An 18,893-nucleotide genomic window follows, 5' to 3' on the forward strand; every position below is an offset into this window, starting at 1 on the left:
GTGTAATAACAGATTTATAGGGGTTATATATAATCTGGTGTAATAACAGATTTATAGGGGTTATATATATCATCTGGTGTAATAACAGATTTATAGGGGTTATATATAATCTGGTGTAATAACAGATTTATAGGGGCTATATATATAATCTGGTGTAATAACAGATTTATAGGGGCTATATATATAATCTGGTGTAATAACAGATTTATAGGGGCTATATATATAATCTGGTGTAATAACAGATTTATAGGGGCTATATATATATAATCTGGTGTAATAACAGATTTATAGGGGCTATATATATAATCTGGTGTAATAACAGATTTATAGGGGTTATATATAATCTGGTAAAATAACAGATTTATAGGGGTTATATATATCATCTGGTGTAATAACAGATTTATAGGGGTTATATATATCATCTGGTGTAATAACAGATTTATAGGGGTTATATATATCATCTGGTGTAATAACAGATTTATAGGGGTTATATATATAAACTGGTGTAATAACAGATTTATAGGGGTTATATATATATAATCTGGTGTAATAACAGATTTATAGGGGCTATATATATAATCTGGTGTAATAACAGATTTATAGGGGTTATATATATAAACTGGTGTAATAACAGATTTATAGGGGTTATATATAATCTGGTAAAATAACAGATTTATAGGGGTTATATATATAATCTGGTGTAATAACAGATTTATAGGGGGCTATATATATAATCTGGTGTAATAACAGATTTATAGGGGCTATATATATATAATCTGGTGTAATAACAGATTTATAGGGGCTATATATATAATCTGGTGTAATAACAGATTTATAGGGGTTATATATAATCTGGTGTAATAACAGATTTATAGGGGTTATATATAATCTGGTGTAATAACAGATTTATAGGGGTTATATATATAATCTGGTGTAATAACAGATTTATAGGGGTTATATATATAAACTGGTGTAATAACAGATTTATAGGGGTTATATATAATCTGGTAAAATAACAGATTTATAGGGGTTATATATATAATCTGGTGTAATAACAGATTTATAGGGGCTATATATATAATCTGGTGTAATAACAGATTTATAGGGGCTATATATATATAATCTGGTGTAATAACAGATTTATAGGGGCAATATATATAATCTGGTGTAATAACAGATTTATAGGGGTTATATATACATCTGGTGTAATAACAGATTTATAGGGGCTATATATATAATCTGGTGTAATAACAGATTTATAGGGGCTATATATATAATCTGGTGTAATAACAGATTTATAGGGGCTATATATATAATCTGGTGTAATAACAGATTTATAGGGGCTATATATATAATCTGGTGTAATAACAGATTTATAGGGGTTATATATATAATCTGGTGTAATAACAGATTTATAGGGGTTATATATAATCTGGTGTAATAACAGATTTATAGGGGTTATATATAATCTGGTGTAATAACAGATTTAGAGAAGTTATATATAATCTGGTGTAATAACAGATTTATAGGGGCTATATATATAATCTGGTGTAATAACAGATTTATAGGGGCTATATATATAATCTGGTGTAATAACAGATTTATAGGGGTTATATGGGTAATAACTAAAGGTCAAGAGACTGCTGATACAATACTGTGAAGATTGCTCTGATTACAAGTCAATGTCTCAACGCAGCCTTATAATGCTGTGAAAGGATCCAGGAACCCAAAAATTTGGGTGGGTCCCATCTTCCTTGTAATATGAGGGCTCCTGTGTGGTGCAGCGGTTCTAAGGCACTGCATCTCAGTGCTAGAGGCGTCACTACAGACACCCTGGTTCAAATCCAGGCTGTATCACAACCGGCCGTGACTGGGAGTCCCATAGGGCCGCAAAAGACCAGGCCGCAAAATATTTTTTTATGGTGCGTTATGGCCACAAAGGGGATGCCGCTGTGTCAAGTGCTTGTCAAATTGTGAATGAGAGACTGATGAAGTGTGTACAGCCTGCGCAAAAAAAACAAAGCAGAGCATCTTGCTTTTCAAGCAACTTTTTTCAAATCATTAGAGTCTCATCATGCAGCCTTATAATGTATTAAACATCAAAACATACAGCCCAACATTTGTAGAACAACCAAAGTTACATTAATCAAATCAAATCAAATGTATTTATATAGCCCTTCTTACATCAGCTGATATCATAAAGTGCTGTACAGAAACCCAGCCTAAAACCCCAAACAGCAAGCAATGCAGGTGTAGAAGCACTGTGGCTAGGAAAAACTCCCTAGAAAGGCCAAAACCTAGGAAGAAACCTAGAGAGGAACCAGGCTATGAGGGGTGGCCAGTCCTCTTCTGGCTGTGCTGGGTGGAGATTATAACAGCACATGGCCTAGATGTTCAAATGTTCATAAATGACCAGCATTGTCAAATAATAATAATCATAGTAGTTCGAGGGTCGAGGGTGCAACAAGTCAGTAACACAAGAGTAAGTGTCAGTTGGCTTTTTCATAGCCGATCTTTGAGAGTATCTCTACCGCTCCTGCTGTCTCTAGAGAGTTGAAAACAGCAGGTCTGGGACAGGTAGCACGTCCGGTGAATAGGTCAGGGTTCCAGCAGGTCTGGGACAACAGGTCTGAGACAGGTAGCACGTCCGGTGAACAGGTCAGGGTTCCAGCAGGTCTGGGACAACAGGTCTGGGACAGGTAGCACGTCCGGTGAACAGGTCAGGGTTCCAGCAGGTCTGGGACAACAGGTCTGGGACAGGTAGCACGTCCGGTGAACAGGTCAGGGTTCCAACAGGTCTGGGACAGGTAGCACGTCCGGTGAACAGGTCAGGGTTCCAGCAGGTCTGGGACAACAGGTCTGGGACAGGTAGCACGTCCGGTGAATTAATAACTCTAAATTAAGCATATAGGAGGACCTGTTTCTATGTTAACCGCTCAACATAGAATAACTGCATGAGCGCACTCCCTCAAATCGTTTGGAGAAAATTCTTCATTATAGTATGAAGAATTGTATTCTTCATACTATAAAATAATATAAAATAACGCCACAGAATTATAAGCAAATCTTGTCTGCTAAATGAACTAATGTAGCCCACAGCCATTTGGCATAGCCAGATCAGGACCTAACATGAGGACAACTCAGAGTATGCTATTCTGTTCTTCTGAAATAGACGACATTTTCTTCATATCATGTTTCTTTAGACCTGTCTAAAATAAATAATGTATTTATTGTGAAGGTCTAGGCTATATTACATGGATTTATTACACTTTTTAAAATGACTTGTTGGCTATGTGTGTGGAAGTCAGGATATGCTAAACATGTTTATGTTAATTAACCGCGTGACGAAATTTCGTGACCGCCACAGCCCTAGTTCTGTGTGGTGCATATGTTGAATTTATTCTAAAGTATGCATCAAATTGTATGTGTAGATGACGGCTTGACAGAAATGGTAGCAGAAGGTGAATGTTAAAGTTTTGTTGCACACATATTCAGATGACGCTGTAGAGATGATCGAGGAGTAAAGCTTGTAATGTACCGTTCCCGCCACAAATTTACGGACAGCCCGATCAGCGAATGAGCGTTAAGGCAGGACTTCCGAGCATCCAATGGCTGTGGATATATAACCCAATACCCCAGAGATATTGGAGGTCAACTGTTGAAGCAGAGCTTTTAGACAGAACAGCCTAACACAAGTTGATTTATAAGCAAATGGTCTTGATATGATAAAACAAAAGTGTTTTCTCTCTCTCTCTCTCTCTCTCTCTCTCTCTCTCTCTCTCTCTACTTTAAGACATGTGTTTTGACAAATCACAGAACACTTTGCATATAGGCGTTGTTATTGTGAATAAGTTGGCACCAGCTGAAGCAGTCCTTCCACTAATCAACGCCCTGCCTGTGTTTAGAACAGGAAGGTGACTCTTTAAACCCCTAGCTAGAGGGAACATTATTATGATAAACAACAAGATAAATCCTCTTTATGGCTCTAATAGGTACTTTGAACAGTCTGTATACACCACCGCATACAAGCTGGCACTGAGGGGGGCAAAAACAGAGCTAAAACAATGGTTGTGTCTCAAATGACACACTATTCCCAAAGCTCTTTGGTGAAAAGTAGTGCACTATGTAGGGAATAGGGTGCCACTTAGGACGCAGTCTCAGAAAAATCAACACAGACTGAAACAATAGCTGCAGTAACCAAGGAGGTCTGGAAGGTAACAAAGCACCGCCTCAATGTGTTAAATAGATTCAGTAGCCCATGATAATATTATTTCACACCTTGATATCTCTTCTTTGTCTATAACAAAAAAAATGTATCTGAGCTGCATTGTCACGTCCTGACCAGTATAAGGGGTTATTTGTTATTGCAGTTTGGTCAGGACGTGTTTGTTTTATGTGGTTCGGGGGTTTGTTGGGCTATGTTCCTATGTAAGAGGGGTGTTTGTTTAGAGTGTTTCAGGGTTTGTTGGGCTATGTTCTTGTCAGTTTATTTCAATGTTAGTTCTAGTCTTTCTATTTCTATGTTTAGTTAATGGGGTTGACCTTCAATTGGAAGCAGCTGCTCCTCGTTGCTTCTACTTACATTTACATTTTACAGACGCTCTTATCCAGAGCGACTTACAGTAGTGAATACATACATTTCATTTTCATTTCATGCATTTTTTTTTTTTTTTATATACTGGCCCCCCGTGGGAATCAAACCCACAACCCTGGCGTTGCACACACCATGCTGGCGTTGCAAACACCATGCTCTACCAACTGAGCCACAGGGAAGACCTTATTTAAGAGGGGTGTTTTTTCTACGGGATTTGTGGGTAGTTGTTCTTTGTATAGCTGTAAGCCTTACAGGACTGTTTGTCGTCGTTGTTTTTTTTTTGTATACTTTTGTTTTGGTTTTCCTTCTTTCTACCTAATAAAAAGAATATGAGTATACACATTCCCGCTGCACCTTGGTCCAACCCTTACGCCGCCCGTGACATGCCTGCGATTGGACAAGTCTCAAGAAGCATGTGCTGCATTCATTCATATGCACCGAAAATGTTACATACTGTAGGCCTATAGATTTTTGAGAAATTGGTTCACTTAGGCCATATGCCCTGAATAAATGTGTTCATAAATTCAGAATATTGTATAAAATATCCGTATGGTTAAAGGACGACATTTAGGTCGTTTTAATTACTGTAGAAATGGAAACATTGTGATTTTAGTGTTCTCAGAACAGCTACTAAGACCTATATCCAGTTTCTACAATGTTGATAGAATAAATAAAACAGGATTAATGGACAAATCTAATCCCTAAACCTGCTAATGACTCATAAACCGGTGTCAAATAAAGTTCAATTGAAGAAAGAAAGAATACAAAAGAAAAGTAATTTCAAACATAATAATAATAAAAATAATTTATTAATTAATAATTCATTTTTGTTTCCGAATTGCTCTAGAATCTAATTATCAATATAAATCAAACTAAGTTTACAATACTATGATGTTCTTGAAAGTAGTAGACCCAAAACGCCATATCCTGAAATACCAAGACAGCGCAGACTTACAGCACAATATGAGGAGCTTTTAGGATATTAGATTTTCTACACAGCAATTTACTGGGGCCGATTCCCACGAGGGACTCGAACATGCTGTTTTTCCAGCAACATAATGAATATGTCTCCATAGATTGGAGGTGTAGTATTAGGCTCCTCGAGCGGCACCAATATGGAAAATCTAAAAAAGTATATTTTTCTATATGAAAATTAGAGACGGAAATGTGACTGAGGAAAGTAGGAAAGTGTCCAGCCTGTTTGCTGATTTAACATTTTAGCTAGGTGTGAATGTTCCGGAAGATTCATTCTAATAGATCTACAGAATCTAGAGGAGTAGTAATCTCTACAGAATATATTGAGGTGTAGTAATCTCTACAGAATCTATTGAGGTGTAGTAAACTCTACAGAATATATTGAGGTGTAGTAATCTCTACAGAATATATTGAGGTGTAGTAATCTCTACAGAATATATTGATGTGTAGTAATCTCTACAGAATATATAGAGGAGTAGTAATCTCTACAGAATATATTGAGGTGTAGTAATCTCTACAGAATATATTGATGTGTAGTAATCTCTACAGAATATATAGAGGAGTAGTAATCTCTACAGAATATATTGAGGTGTAGTAATCTCTACAGAATATATTGAGGTGTAGTAATCTCTACAGAATATATTGAGGTGTAGTAATCTCTACAGAATATATTGAGGTGTAGTAATCTCTATAGAATATATTGAGGTGTAATAATCTCTACATAATCTATTGAGGTGTAGTAATCTCTACAGAATCTATTGAGGTGTAGTAATCTCTACATAATCTATTGAGGAGTAGTAATCTCTACAGAATCTATTGAGGAGTAGTAATCTCTACAGAATATATTGAGGTGTAATAATCTCTACAGAATATATTGATGTGTAGTAATCTCTACAGAATATATTGAGGTGTAGTAATCTCTACAGAATATATTGAGGTGTAGTAATCTCTACAGAATATATTGATGTGTAGTAATCTCTACAGAATATATTGAGGTGTAGTAATCTCTACAGAATATATTGAGGTGTAGTAATCTCTACAGAATATATTGATGTGTAGTAATCTCTACAGAATATATTGAGGTGTAGTAATCTCTACAAAATATATTGAGGTGTAGTAATCTCTACAGAATCTATTGAGGAGTAGTAATGTATATTCTATAAACTATCATCTATTAGTGTATAGTGAGACTGTCCTTCTTACTTGTAAGGGTCGTTGGGGTCGTGTGGGTCGCAGGCCTCAGCGTGTCCGTTACACACACAGCGTCCTCCAATACTGATGTCCTTAATACTGTAGTAATACTGCAGAGACAGGCAGAGCACGAAGACATTAGATCAAATTGACAAGTGATCAAATTAGATCAAATTGACACCCCTTCTCTACCTCCTGCCCCCTACCCTCTCACCCCTTCTCTACCTCCTACCCCCTACCTCCTACCCTCTCACCCCTTCTCTACCTCCTACCCCCTTACCCTCTCACCCCTTCTCTACCTCCTACCCCCCTACCCTCTCACCCCTTCTCTACCTCCTGCCCCTACCCTCTCACCCCTTCTCTACCTCCTGCCCCTACCCTCTCACCCCTTCTCTACCTCCTACCCCCTACCCCCCTACCCTCTCACCCCTTCTCTACCTCCTGCCCCCTTACCCTCTCACCCCTTCTCTACCTCCTGCCCCCCTACCCTCTCGCCCCTTCTCACCCCCCTACCCCCTACCCTCTCACCCCTTCTCTACCTCCTGCCCCCCCTACCCTCTCACCCCTTCTCCTGCCCCCCTACCCTCTCACCCCTTCTCTACCTCCTGCCCCCCTACCCTCTCACCCCTTCTCCTGCCCCCCTACCCTCTCACCCCTTCTCCTGCACCCTACCCTCTCACCCCTTCTCTACCTCCTGCCCCCCTACCCTCTCACCCCTTCTCCTGCCCCCCTACCCTCTCACCCCTTCTCTACCTCCTGCCCCCCTACCCTCTCACCCCTTCTCCTGCCCCCCTACCCTCTGACCCCTTCTCTACCTCCTGCCCCCCTACCCTCTCACCCCTTCTCCTGCCCCCCTACCCTCTGACCCCTTCTCTACCTCCTGCCCCCTACCCTCTCACCCCTTTTATACATCCTGCCCCCTACCCTCTCACCCCTTCTCTACCTCCTGCCCCCCTACCCTCTGACCCCTTCTCTACCTCCTGCCCCCCTACCCTCTGACCCCTTCTCTACCTCCTGCCCCCCTACCCTCTCACCCCTTCTCTACCTCCTGCCCCCCCTACCCTCTCACCCCTTCTCTACCTCCTGCCCCCCTACCCTCTCACCCCTTCTCTACCTCCTGCCCCCCCTACCCTCTGACCCCTTCTCTACCTCCTGCCCCCCTACCCTCTGACCCCTTCTCTACCTCCTGCCCCCCTACCCTCTGACCCCTTCTCTACCTCCTGCCCCCTACCCTCTCACCCCTTCTCTACCTCCTGCCCCCCTACCCTCTCCCCCTTCTCTCCCTCCTTCCCCCTACCCTCTCACCCCCTACCCAGTAGTACCCACCCTGTGTCTGATGGTTGGGTCACGGAGGGCCTTGCCCATCAGGTGCCCCAGGAGGGTGTTGGTTCTGTACCCACAACCCAGTACCCTAACCACAAACCTAACTCAGCACCCTAACTCACTACCCTAACTCAGCACCCTAACTCAGTACCCTAACCCAGTATCCTAACTCAGTACCCTAACACAGTACCCTAACCCAGTACCCTAACCCAGTATCCTAACCCAGTATCCTAACCCAGTACCCTAACCCAGTACCCTAACCCAGTATCCTAACCCAGTACCCTAACCCAGTATCCTAACCCAGTATCCTAACCCAGTACCCTAACCCAGTATCCTAACCCAGTACCCTAACCCAGTATCCTAACCCAGTACCCTAACCCAGTACCCTAACCCAGTACCCTAACCCAATATCCTAACCCAGTACCCTAACCCAGTATCCTAACCCAGTACCCTAACCCAGTACCCTAACCCAGTACCCTAACCCAGTACCCTAACTCAGTACCCTAACCCAGTATCCTAACTCAGTACCCTAACTCAGTATCCTAACCCAGTACCCTAACCCAGTACCCTAACCCAGTACCCTAACCCAGTATCCACTACCCAGTACCCTAACCCAGTACCCTAACCCAGTACCCTAACCCAGTACCCCAACCCAGTATCCACTACCCAGTACCCTAACCCAGTATCCACTACCCAGTATCCACTACCCAGTACCCTAACCCAGTATCCTAACCCAGTACCCTAACCCAGTACCCTAACCCAGTATCCTAACCCAGTACCCTAACCCAGTACCCTAACCCAGTATCCTAACCCAGTACCCTAACCCAGTATCCTAACCCAGTATCCTAACCCAGTACCCTAACCCAGTACCCTAACCCAGTATTCTAATCCACTACCCAGTACCCTAACCCAGTATCCTAACCCAGTACCCTAACCCAGTACCCTAACCCAGTATCCTAACCCAGTACCCTAACCCAGTATCCTAACCCAGTATCCTAACCCAGTACCCTAACCCAGTATCCTAACCCAGTACCCTAACCCAGTATCCTAACCCAGTACCCTAACCCAGTATCCTAACCCAGTACCCTAACCCAGTACCCTAACCCAGTACCCTAACCCAGTACCCTAACTCAGTACCCTAACCCAGTATCCTAACTCAGTACCCTAACTCAGTATCCTAACCCAGTACCCTAACCCAGTATCCTAACCCAGTACCCTAACCCAGTATCCACTACCCAGTACCCTAACCCAGTACCCTAACCCAGTACCCTAACCCAGTACCCTAACCCAGTATCCACTACCCAGTACCCTAACCCAGTATCCACTACCCAGTATCCACTACCCAGTACCCTAACCCAGTATCCTAACCCAGTACCCTAACCCAGTACCCTAACCCAGTACCCTAACCCAGTATCCTAACCCAGTACCCTAACCCAGTATCCTAACCCAGTATCCTAACCCAGTACCCTAACCCAGTACCCTAACCCAGTATTCTAATCCACTACCCAGTACCCTAACCCAGTATCCTAACCCAGTACCCTAACCCAGTACCCTAACCCAGTATCCTAACCCAGTACCCTAACCCATTACCCAAACCCAGTACCCAAACCCAGTACCCTAACCCAGTACCCTAACCCAGTACCCTAACCCAGTACCCTAACCCAGTATCCTAACCCAGTACCCTAACCCAGTACCCTAACCCAGTATTCTAATCCACTACCCAGTATCCACTACCCAGTATCCACTACCCAGTACCCTAACCCAGTACCCTAACCCAGTACCCTAACCCAGTATCCTAACCCAGTACCCTAACCCAGTACCCTAACCCAGTATCCTAACCCAGTACCCTAACCCAGTACCCTAACCCAGTACCCTAACCCAGTATCCTAACTCAGTACCCTAATTCAGTATCCTAACCCAGTACCCTAACCCAGTATCCTAACCCAGTACCCTAACCCAGTACCCTAACCCAGTATCCACTACCCAGTACCCTAACCCAGTACCCTAACCCAGTACCCACTACCCAGTATCCACTACCCAGTACCCTAACCCAGTACCCTAACCCAGTATCCACTACCCAGTACCCTAACCCAGTATCCACTACCCAGTACCCTAACCCAGTACCCTAACCCAGTACCCTAACCCAGTACCCACCCTGCGTGTGACAGTGGGGTCGCGGAGGGCCTTGCCCATCAGGTGTCCCAGAAGTGTGTTGGTTCTGAGGAAGCGGAGGCGGATGTTGGTGGCCTTGGTGAAATCCCTCAGGACTGGGGAGTAGGAGAAGTTCATCGCCCCGGGACGCCCGTTCACTAGAGACACCACCACCTGGGAGAGAGGGACGATGACACAAACACACACATACAGTATGTATACAGCAAACAGCATACAGCCGTGGCCAAAAGTTTTGAGAATGACACAAATTTACATTTTCACAAAGTTTGCTGCTTCAGTGTCTTTAGATATTTTTGTCAGATGTTACTATGGAATACTGAAGTATAATTACAAGCATTTCATAAGTGTCGAAAGGCTTTTATTGACAATTACATGAAGTTGATGCAAAGAGTCAATATTTGCAGTGTTGACCCTTCTTTTTCAAGGCGTCTGCAATCCACCCTGGCATGCTGTCAATTAACTTCTGGGCCACATCCTGACTGATGGCAGCCCATTCTTGCATAATCAACGCCTGGAGTTTGTCAGAATTTGTGGGTTTTTGTTTGTCCACCCGCCTCTTGAGGATCGACCACAAGTTCTCAATGGGATTAAGGTCTGGGGAGTTTCCTGGCCATGGACCCAAAATATCGATGTTTTGTTCCCCGAGCCACTTAGTTATCACTTTTGCCTTATGGCAAGGTGCTCCATCATGCTGGAAAAGGCATTGTTCATCACCAAACTGTTCCTGGATGATTGGGAGAAGTTGCTCTCAGAGGATGTGTTGGTACCATTCTTTATTCATGGCTGTGTTCTTAGGCAAAATTGTGAGTGAGCCCACTCCCTTGGCTGAGAAGCAACCCCACACATGAATGGTCTCAGGATGCTTTACTGTTGGCATGACACAGGACTGATGGTAGCACTCACCTTGTCTTCTCCGGACAAGCTTTTTTCCAGATTCCCCAAACAATCGGCAAGGGGATTCATCAGAGAAAATGACTTTACCCCAGTCCTCAGCAGTCCAATCCCTGTACCTTTTGCAGAATATCAGTCTGTCCCTGATGTTTTTCCTGGACAGAAATGGCTTCTTTGCTGCCCTTCTTGACACCCGGCCATCCTCCAAAAGTCTTAGCCTCACTGTGCGTCCAGATGCACTCACACCTGCCTGCTGCCATTCCTGAGCAAACTCTGTACTGGTGGTGCCCTGATCCCGCAGCTGAATCAACTTTAGGAGACGGTCCTGGCGCTTGCTGGACTTTCTTGGGCGCCCTGAAGCCTTCTTCACAACAATTGAACCGCTCTCCTTGAAGTTCTTGATGATTCGATAAATGGTTGATTTAGGTGCAATCTTACTGGCAGCAATATCCTTGCCTGTGGAGCCGAGCCCTTTTTTGTGTAAAGCAATGATGACGGCACATGTTTCCTTGCAGGTAACCATGGTTGACAGAGGAAGAACAATGATTCCAAGCACCACCCTCCTTTTGAAGCTTCCAGTCTGTTATTCGAACTCAATCAGCAAGACAGAGTGATCTCCAGCCTTGTCCTCGTCAACACTCACACCTGTGTTAACGAGAGAATCACTGACATGATGTCAGCTGGTCCTTTTGTGGCAGGGCTGAAATGCAGTGGAAATGTTTTTTGGGGATTCAGTTCATTTGCATGGCAAAGAGGGACTTTGCAATTAATTGCAATTCATCTGATCACTCTTCATAACATTCTGGAGTATATGCAAATTGCCATCATACAAACTGAGGCAGCAGACTTTGTGAAAATTAATATTTGTGTCATTCTCAAAACTTTTGGCCACGACTGTACACACAGACGCTGTCACACTCACAAAGACAGACACTGTCACACAAAAACACACAGACACACAGACACACACACACACACACACAGACGCTGTAACGCTCATATGCACACATGCTGTATGTACACACACACATATACACACAACACTGTACCTCTCCATTCTCCAGGGGTACGATGCGGGAGTATTCAGTGGTACAGATGACGTCGTTGTCGGAGTTGATCCGTTCGATGCTTCGCTGTCCGAAGCGCTCAGTGCAGTCTCTCTTAGAAGCTGTTAAAACACACATACACACATAAATACACATACACACATAAATACACAAACACACATAAATACACATACACACATAAATACACAAACACACATAAATACACAAACACACATAAATACACAAACACACATAAATACACAAACACACATAAATACACAAACACACATAAATACACAAACACACATTAATACACACAAATACACAAACACATATAAATACACAAAATCATATAAATACACAAACAAATAAACATATAAATACACAAACACATACACATATAAATACACAAACACATACACATATAAATACACAAATACATATAAATACACAAACACACACAAATACACAATCACACATAAATACACAAACACACATAAATACACAAAAAAACATAAATACACAAACACATATAAATACACAAACACACATAAATACACAAACACACATAAATACACAAAAAAACATAAATACACTGAGATGGGTGTTGGTTCAGTAACAGTGTTGGGGAAGCTACTCTGAAAATGTAGTTGACCAAGCTACCAATTTCTTCACACTGGAAGAAGTTAAACTTCACTAAAGCCTCCCTTAAAAAAAAGCAACACTGAACAAAAATATAAAACACAACATTTAAAGTGCTGAGTTGAAATAAAAAGATCCCTCAAATTTTCCATATGCACAAAAAAAATTGTATTTCTCTCAAATGTTGTGCCCAAATATGTTTACATCCCTGTTAGTGAACATTTCTCCTTTGCCAAGGTTATATATCCACCTGACTCAACAGCATGATCATTACACAGGTGCACCTTGTGCTGGGTACAATAAAAGGTCACTCTAAAATGTGCAGTTTTGTCACACAACACAATGCCACAGATGTCTCAAGTTAAAGGAGTGTGTAATTGGCATGCTGACTGCAGGGATGTCCACCAGAGCTGTTGGCAGAGAATGTAACGTTAATTTCTCTACCAAACGGCCTCACAACCGCAGACCACGTGAATGGCGTTGTGTGGGCAAGCGGTTTGCTGAAGTCAACGTTGTTTACTAAATGGCATTATAGAGTGTAATTCACTACTCCCCAACACTGATTAGTAAATGGCATTATAGTGTGTAATTCACTACTCCCCAACACTGATTAGTAAATGGCATTATAGAGTGTAATTCACTACTCCCCAACACTGATTAGTAAATGGCATTATAGAGTGTAATTCACTACTCCCCAACACTGATTAGTAAATGGCATTATAGAGTGTAATTCACTACTCCCCAACACTGACTAGTAAATGGCATTATAGAGTGTAATTCACTACTCTCCAACACTGACTAGTAAATGGCATTATAGAGTGTAATTCACTACTCCCCAACACTGATTAGTAAATGGCATTATAGAGTGTAATTCACTACTCCCCAACACTGACTAGTAAATGGCATTATAGAGTGTAATTCACTACTCCCCAACACTGATTAGTAAATGGCATTATAGAGTGTAATTCACTACTCCCCAACACTGATTAGTAAATGGCATTATAGAGTGTAATTCACTACTCTCCAACACTGACTAGTAAATGGCATTATAGAGTGTAATTCACTACTCCCCAACACTGACTAGTAAATGGCATTATAGAGTGTAATTCACTACTCCCCAACACTGACTAGTAAATGGCATTATAGAGTGTAATTCACTACTCCCCAACACTGACTAGTAAATGGCATTATAGAGTGTAATTCACTACTCTCCAACACTGACTAGTAAATGGCATTATAGAGTGTAATTCACTACTCCCCAACACTGATTAGTAAATGGCATTATAGAGTGTAATTCACTACTCCCCAACACTGACTAGTAAATGGCATTATAGAGTGTAATTCACTACTCTCCAACACTGACTAGTAAATGGCATTATAGAGTGTAATTCACTACTCCCCAACACTGACTAGTAAATGGCATTATAGAGTGTAATTCACTACTCTCCAACACTGACTAGTAAATGGCATTATAGAGTGTAATTCACTACTCCCCAACACTGATTAGTAAATGGCATTATAGAGTGTAATTCACTACTCCCCAACACTGACTAGTAAATGGCATTATAGAGTGTAATTCACTACTCTCCAACACTGACTAGTAAATGGCATTATAGAGTGTAATTCACTACTCCCCAACACTGATTAGTAAATGGCATTATAGAGTGTAATTCACTACTCCCCAACACTGACTAGTAAATGGCATTATAGAGTGTAATTCACTACTCTCCAACACTGACTAGTAAATGGCATTATAGAGTGTAATTCACTACTCCCCAACACTGATTAGTAAATGGCATTATAGAGTGTAATTCACTACTCCCCAACACTGACTAGTAAATGGCATTATAGAGTGTAATTCACTACTCTCCAACACTGACTAGTAAATGGCATTATAGAGTGTAATTCACTACTCCCCAACACTGATTAGTAAATGGCATTATAGAGTGTAATTCACTACTCCCCAACACTGACTAGTAAATGGCATTATAGAGTGTAATTCACTACTCCCCAACACTGACTAGTAAATGGCATTATAGAGTGTAATTCACTACTCCCCAACACTGACTAGTAAATGGCATTATAGAGTGTAATTCACTACTCTCCAACACTGACTAGTAAATGGCATTATAGAGTGTAATTCACTACTCCCCAACACTGATTAGTAAATGGCATTATAGAGTGTAATTCACTACTCCCCAACACTGACTAGTAAATGGCATTATAGAGTGTAATTCACTACTCTCCAACACTGACTAGTAAATGGCATTATAGAGTGTAATTCACTACTCCCCAACACTGATTAGTAAATGGCATTATAGAGTGTAATTCACTACTCCCCAACACTGACTAGTAAATGGCATTATAGAGTGTAATTCACTACTCCCCAACACTGACTAGTAAATGGCATTATAGAGTGTAATTCACTACTCTCCAACACTGACTAGTAAATGGCATTATAGAGTGTAATTCACTACTCTCCAACACTGACTAGTAAATGGCATTATAGAGTGTAATTCACTACTCTCCAACACTGACTAGTAAATGGCATTATAGAGTGTAATTCACTACTCCCCAACAGCGTGCGTCTACAGGTGAGAGAGCAGGTGTGGAAATTCAGGCTGTTAAAACCCCCTGGGCTAAAGGGTCTGCTGCTGTTCTGTTTTATAACTGTGTATAGGGAGATCTCTCTCTCTCTCACTCACTCACTCACTCTACGTATGGGTGGCCCCGGGAATCCAACCCACAACCCTGGTTGGTGCAAGCACCATGCTCTACCTACTGAGCCATTCAGGACCACGAGCTGTTAGCCTGATCTTCACCACTCTTTAAGAGACCCCTGATAATACGCCCAGAAAACTCCTCCTTAAAGCATCTGGATCACGTTCTGCGTGTGTGTTAGGATCACGTTCTGCGTGTGTGTTAGGATCACGTTCTGCGTGTGTGTTAGGATCACGTTCTGCGTGTGTGTTAGGATCACGTTCTGCGTGTGTGTTAGAATCACGTTCTGCGTTTGTGTTAGGATCACGTTCTGCGTTTGTGTTAGGATCACGTTCTGCGTGTGTGTTAGGATCACGTTCTGCATGTGTGTTAGGATCACGTTCTGCGTGTGTGTTAGGATCACGTTCTGCGTGTGTGTTAGGATCACGTTCTGCGTGTGTGTTAGGATCACGTTCTGCGTGTGTGTTAGGATCACGTTCTGCGTGTGTGTTAGGATCACGTTCTGCGTGTGTGTTAGGATCACGTTCTGCGTGTGTGTTAGAATCACGTTCTGCGTTTGTGTTAGGATCACGTTCTGCGTGTGTGTTAGAATCACGTTCTGCGTTTGTGTTAGGATCACGTTCTGCGTGTGTGTTAGGATCACGTTCTGCGTGTGTGTTAGGATCACGTTCTGCGTGTGTGTTAGGATCACGTTCTGCGTGTGTTAGGATCACGTTCTGCGTTTGTGTTAGGATCACGTTCTGCGTGTGTGTTAGGATCACGTTCTGCGTGTGTGTTAGGATCACGTTCTGCGTGTGTGTTAGGATCACGTTCTGCGTGTGTGTTAGGATCACGTTCTGCGTGTGTGTTAGGATCACGTTCTGCGTGTGTGTTAGGATCACGTTCTGCGTGTGTGTTAGGATCACGTTCTGCGTGTGTGTTAGGATCACGTTCTGCGTGTGTGTTAGGATCACGTTCTGCGTGTGTGTTAGGATCACGTTCTGCGTGTGTGTTAGGATCACGTTCTGCGTGTGTGTTAGGATCACGTTCTGCGTGTGTGAGGATCACGTTCTGCTGTATGTGTTATTTTAAACACACATTAGTTTGTATAACACAGCTGCTGCTCTCTCTCCCCCCCTCCCTCCCTGCCTCCCTCCATTTACGTTTCTCTCTTTACCTTCTTTTGAACCATGATAATGTGGCATATGTCTCTGCCTCGTGTTTTCCCTAAGAGGAAAATAATAAAATAACGAAGCTGTATCGGATCTAGCCAGGGCCTGTACTGACGCTGAGGTGGGCTGGCAGCAATGCTCGGAATGTTCCAGTCTCCCACCTATTGATTGACAGCTGGTGCCTTCAGTCAGGTGGAAGCAGCTCTGTGAGAGCCCACCCACCCCATGGCCCCTGCCTCTCAAGGTTATTCCAAACCAAACCCCCCGGGAACAACCTTTAGAATCACAAACATCTAAAACACACACAAAACTTGGTGAAAAACAAACTCAGGGGTTTATCTATCAAACTTCCCAGACACCTGCACTAACACACAAACCTAATCCTCTTCCTGAGCCTTCTCTTCTCAATGTTCAGGAAGCCAAGTTCAGGAAGTCAAGTTCAGGAAGTCAAGTTCAGGAAGTCAAGTTCAGGAAGTCAAGTTCAGGAAGCCAAGTTCAGGAAGTCAAGTTCAGAAAGTCAAGTTCAGGAAGTCAAATGTGTCTAACAGTTCTCGTCACAGGAACTTGTAGTGACGGGGAAAAATCAATACTGTTACATATCGCAATATTACTTTTGGACGATATTATATCGATACTTTGACTCCAAGTATCGATTTGTAAAAATAACAATTTTAAAAAATGTTTTTTTTTCCCTAGGTAGCGTTAGCTAACACTAGTCGGCTGTACCTGCGCCAAAACTCTGGTATTTTTCATCCTATAGCTTGTTCTACATCTTCTTAGATAGTGAGCCAACATGTTATCAATATCCAACACTTTTATTTCCCATGATTGATCAAAACTCATTTTCTCATGTCTCTCTCTTGTCTCTTTGCAGCAGACCTACAGTGAGCAATATGTTTGGAACATCAAGTCACAATAAAAGAGTATTGAATCGAGAGTATTGAATCACAATGCATATAGAATCATGAGAATCACAATGCATATAGAATCATGAGAATCAAAATGCATATAGAATCATGAGAATCACAATGCATATAAAATCATGAGAATCAAAATGCATATAGAATCATGAGAATCACAATTCATATGGAATCATGAGAATCACAATACATATAGAATCATGAGAATCACAATTCATATGGAATCATGAGAATCACAATACATATAGAATCATGAGAATCACAATACATATAGAATCATGAGAATCACAATACATATAGAATCATGAGAATCACAATGCATATAGAATCATGAGAATCACAATACATATAGAATCATGAGAATCACAATGCATATAGAATCATGAGAATCACAATGCATATAGAATCAGGAGAATCAAAATGCATATAGAATCATGAGAATCACAATGCATATAGAATCATGAGAATCACAATACATATAGAATCATGAGAATCACAATGCATATAGAATCATGAGAATCACAATACATATAGAATCATGAGAATCACAATGCATATAGAATCATGAGAATCACAATACATATAGAATCATGAGAATCACAATACATATAGAATCATGAGAATCACAATGCATATAGAATCATGAGAATCACAATACATATAGAATCATGAGAATCACAATACATATAGAATCATGAGAATCACAATACATATAGAATCATGAGAATCACAATACATATAGAATCATGAGAATCACAATGCATATAGAATCACAATGTATATAGAATCATGAGAATTGCGATACCCATCAGCACCTAAGTATCGTGATAATACTGTATCGTGAGGTCCAATTCCCAGCCCTACTCACAGGCGAAGAACTGCCACGGCTGGTAGGTCTCTCCAAAGTCGGTGGAACGTTCTAGCACCCAGAGGTCTGGTCGAGGAGAGTTGGCAAACTTGATCAGGACATAGGCCACGTGGAAGAGCTGGAGAAAGAAGAGGTTAAAATATATTCAATATTTACTTTTCAGAGAAGCATGAAAAGGGGCCATTTTTAGGGGAATTCTCAAAGATGGGGGAGACAAACAGAGAGAGAAATCTTCTAGTAGAAAATAATATCCAACAGTCATGATTTTATCTGAAACACAGGGAATGTTTATATCAGGGCAATTCTCCAAATTCCTTTTGAAATATGAATACTCCCCTTCTTTGTCTTTTAGTATGTCATTGTCACACACAGTAACATTTAGACCTTAACCTGGGCTGT

At 41.7% G+C, this 18,893-nt stretch overlaps 1 protein-coding gene across 3 annotated transcripts in view; it reads right to left on the reverse strand.

The window, feature by feature from the left end:
* Positions 1–18,893, reverse strand: part of LOC106572912 (laminin subunit alpha-5) — a 243,676-nt gene that overhangs the window by 155,263 nt on the left and 69,520 nt on the right. For all 3 annotated transcript variants that reach the window (XM_045696499.1, XM_045696498.1, XM_045696500.1), the window contains exons 3-6: positions 18,495–18,612; positions 12,196–12,314; positions 10,238–10,408; positions 6,773–6,870 (exon numbers count right to left, since the gene is read on the reverse strand). In XM_045696499.1, the coding sequence (XP_045552455.1) occupies positions 6,773–6,870; positions 10,238–10,408; positions 12,196–12,314; positions 18,495–18,612 (506 nt within the window). The remainder of the gene's footprint in view (positions 1–6,772; positions 6,871–10,237; positions 10,409–12,195; positions 12,315–18,494; positions 18,613–18,893) is intronic.

Source organism: Salmo salar, chromosome ssa15 (genome assembly GCF_905237065.1).
Source record: "Salmo salar chromosome ssa15, Ssal_v3.1, whole genome shotgun sequence".
NCBI classification, from domain to species: Eukaryota; Metazoa; Chordata; class Actinopteri; order Salmoniformes; family Salmonidae; genus Salmo; species Salmo salar.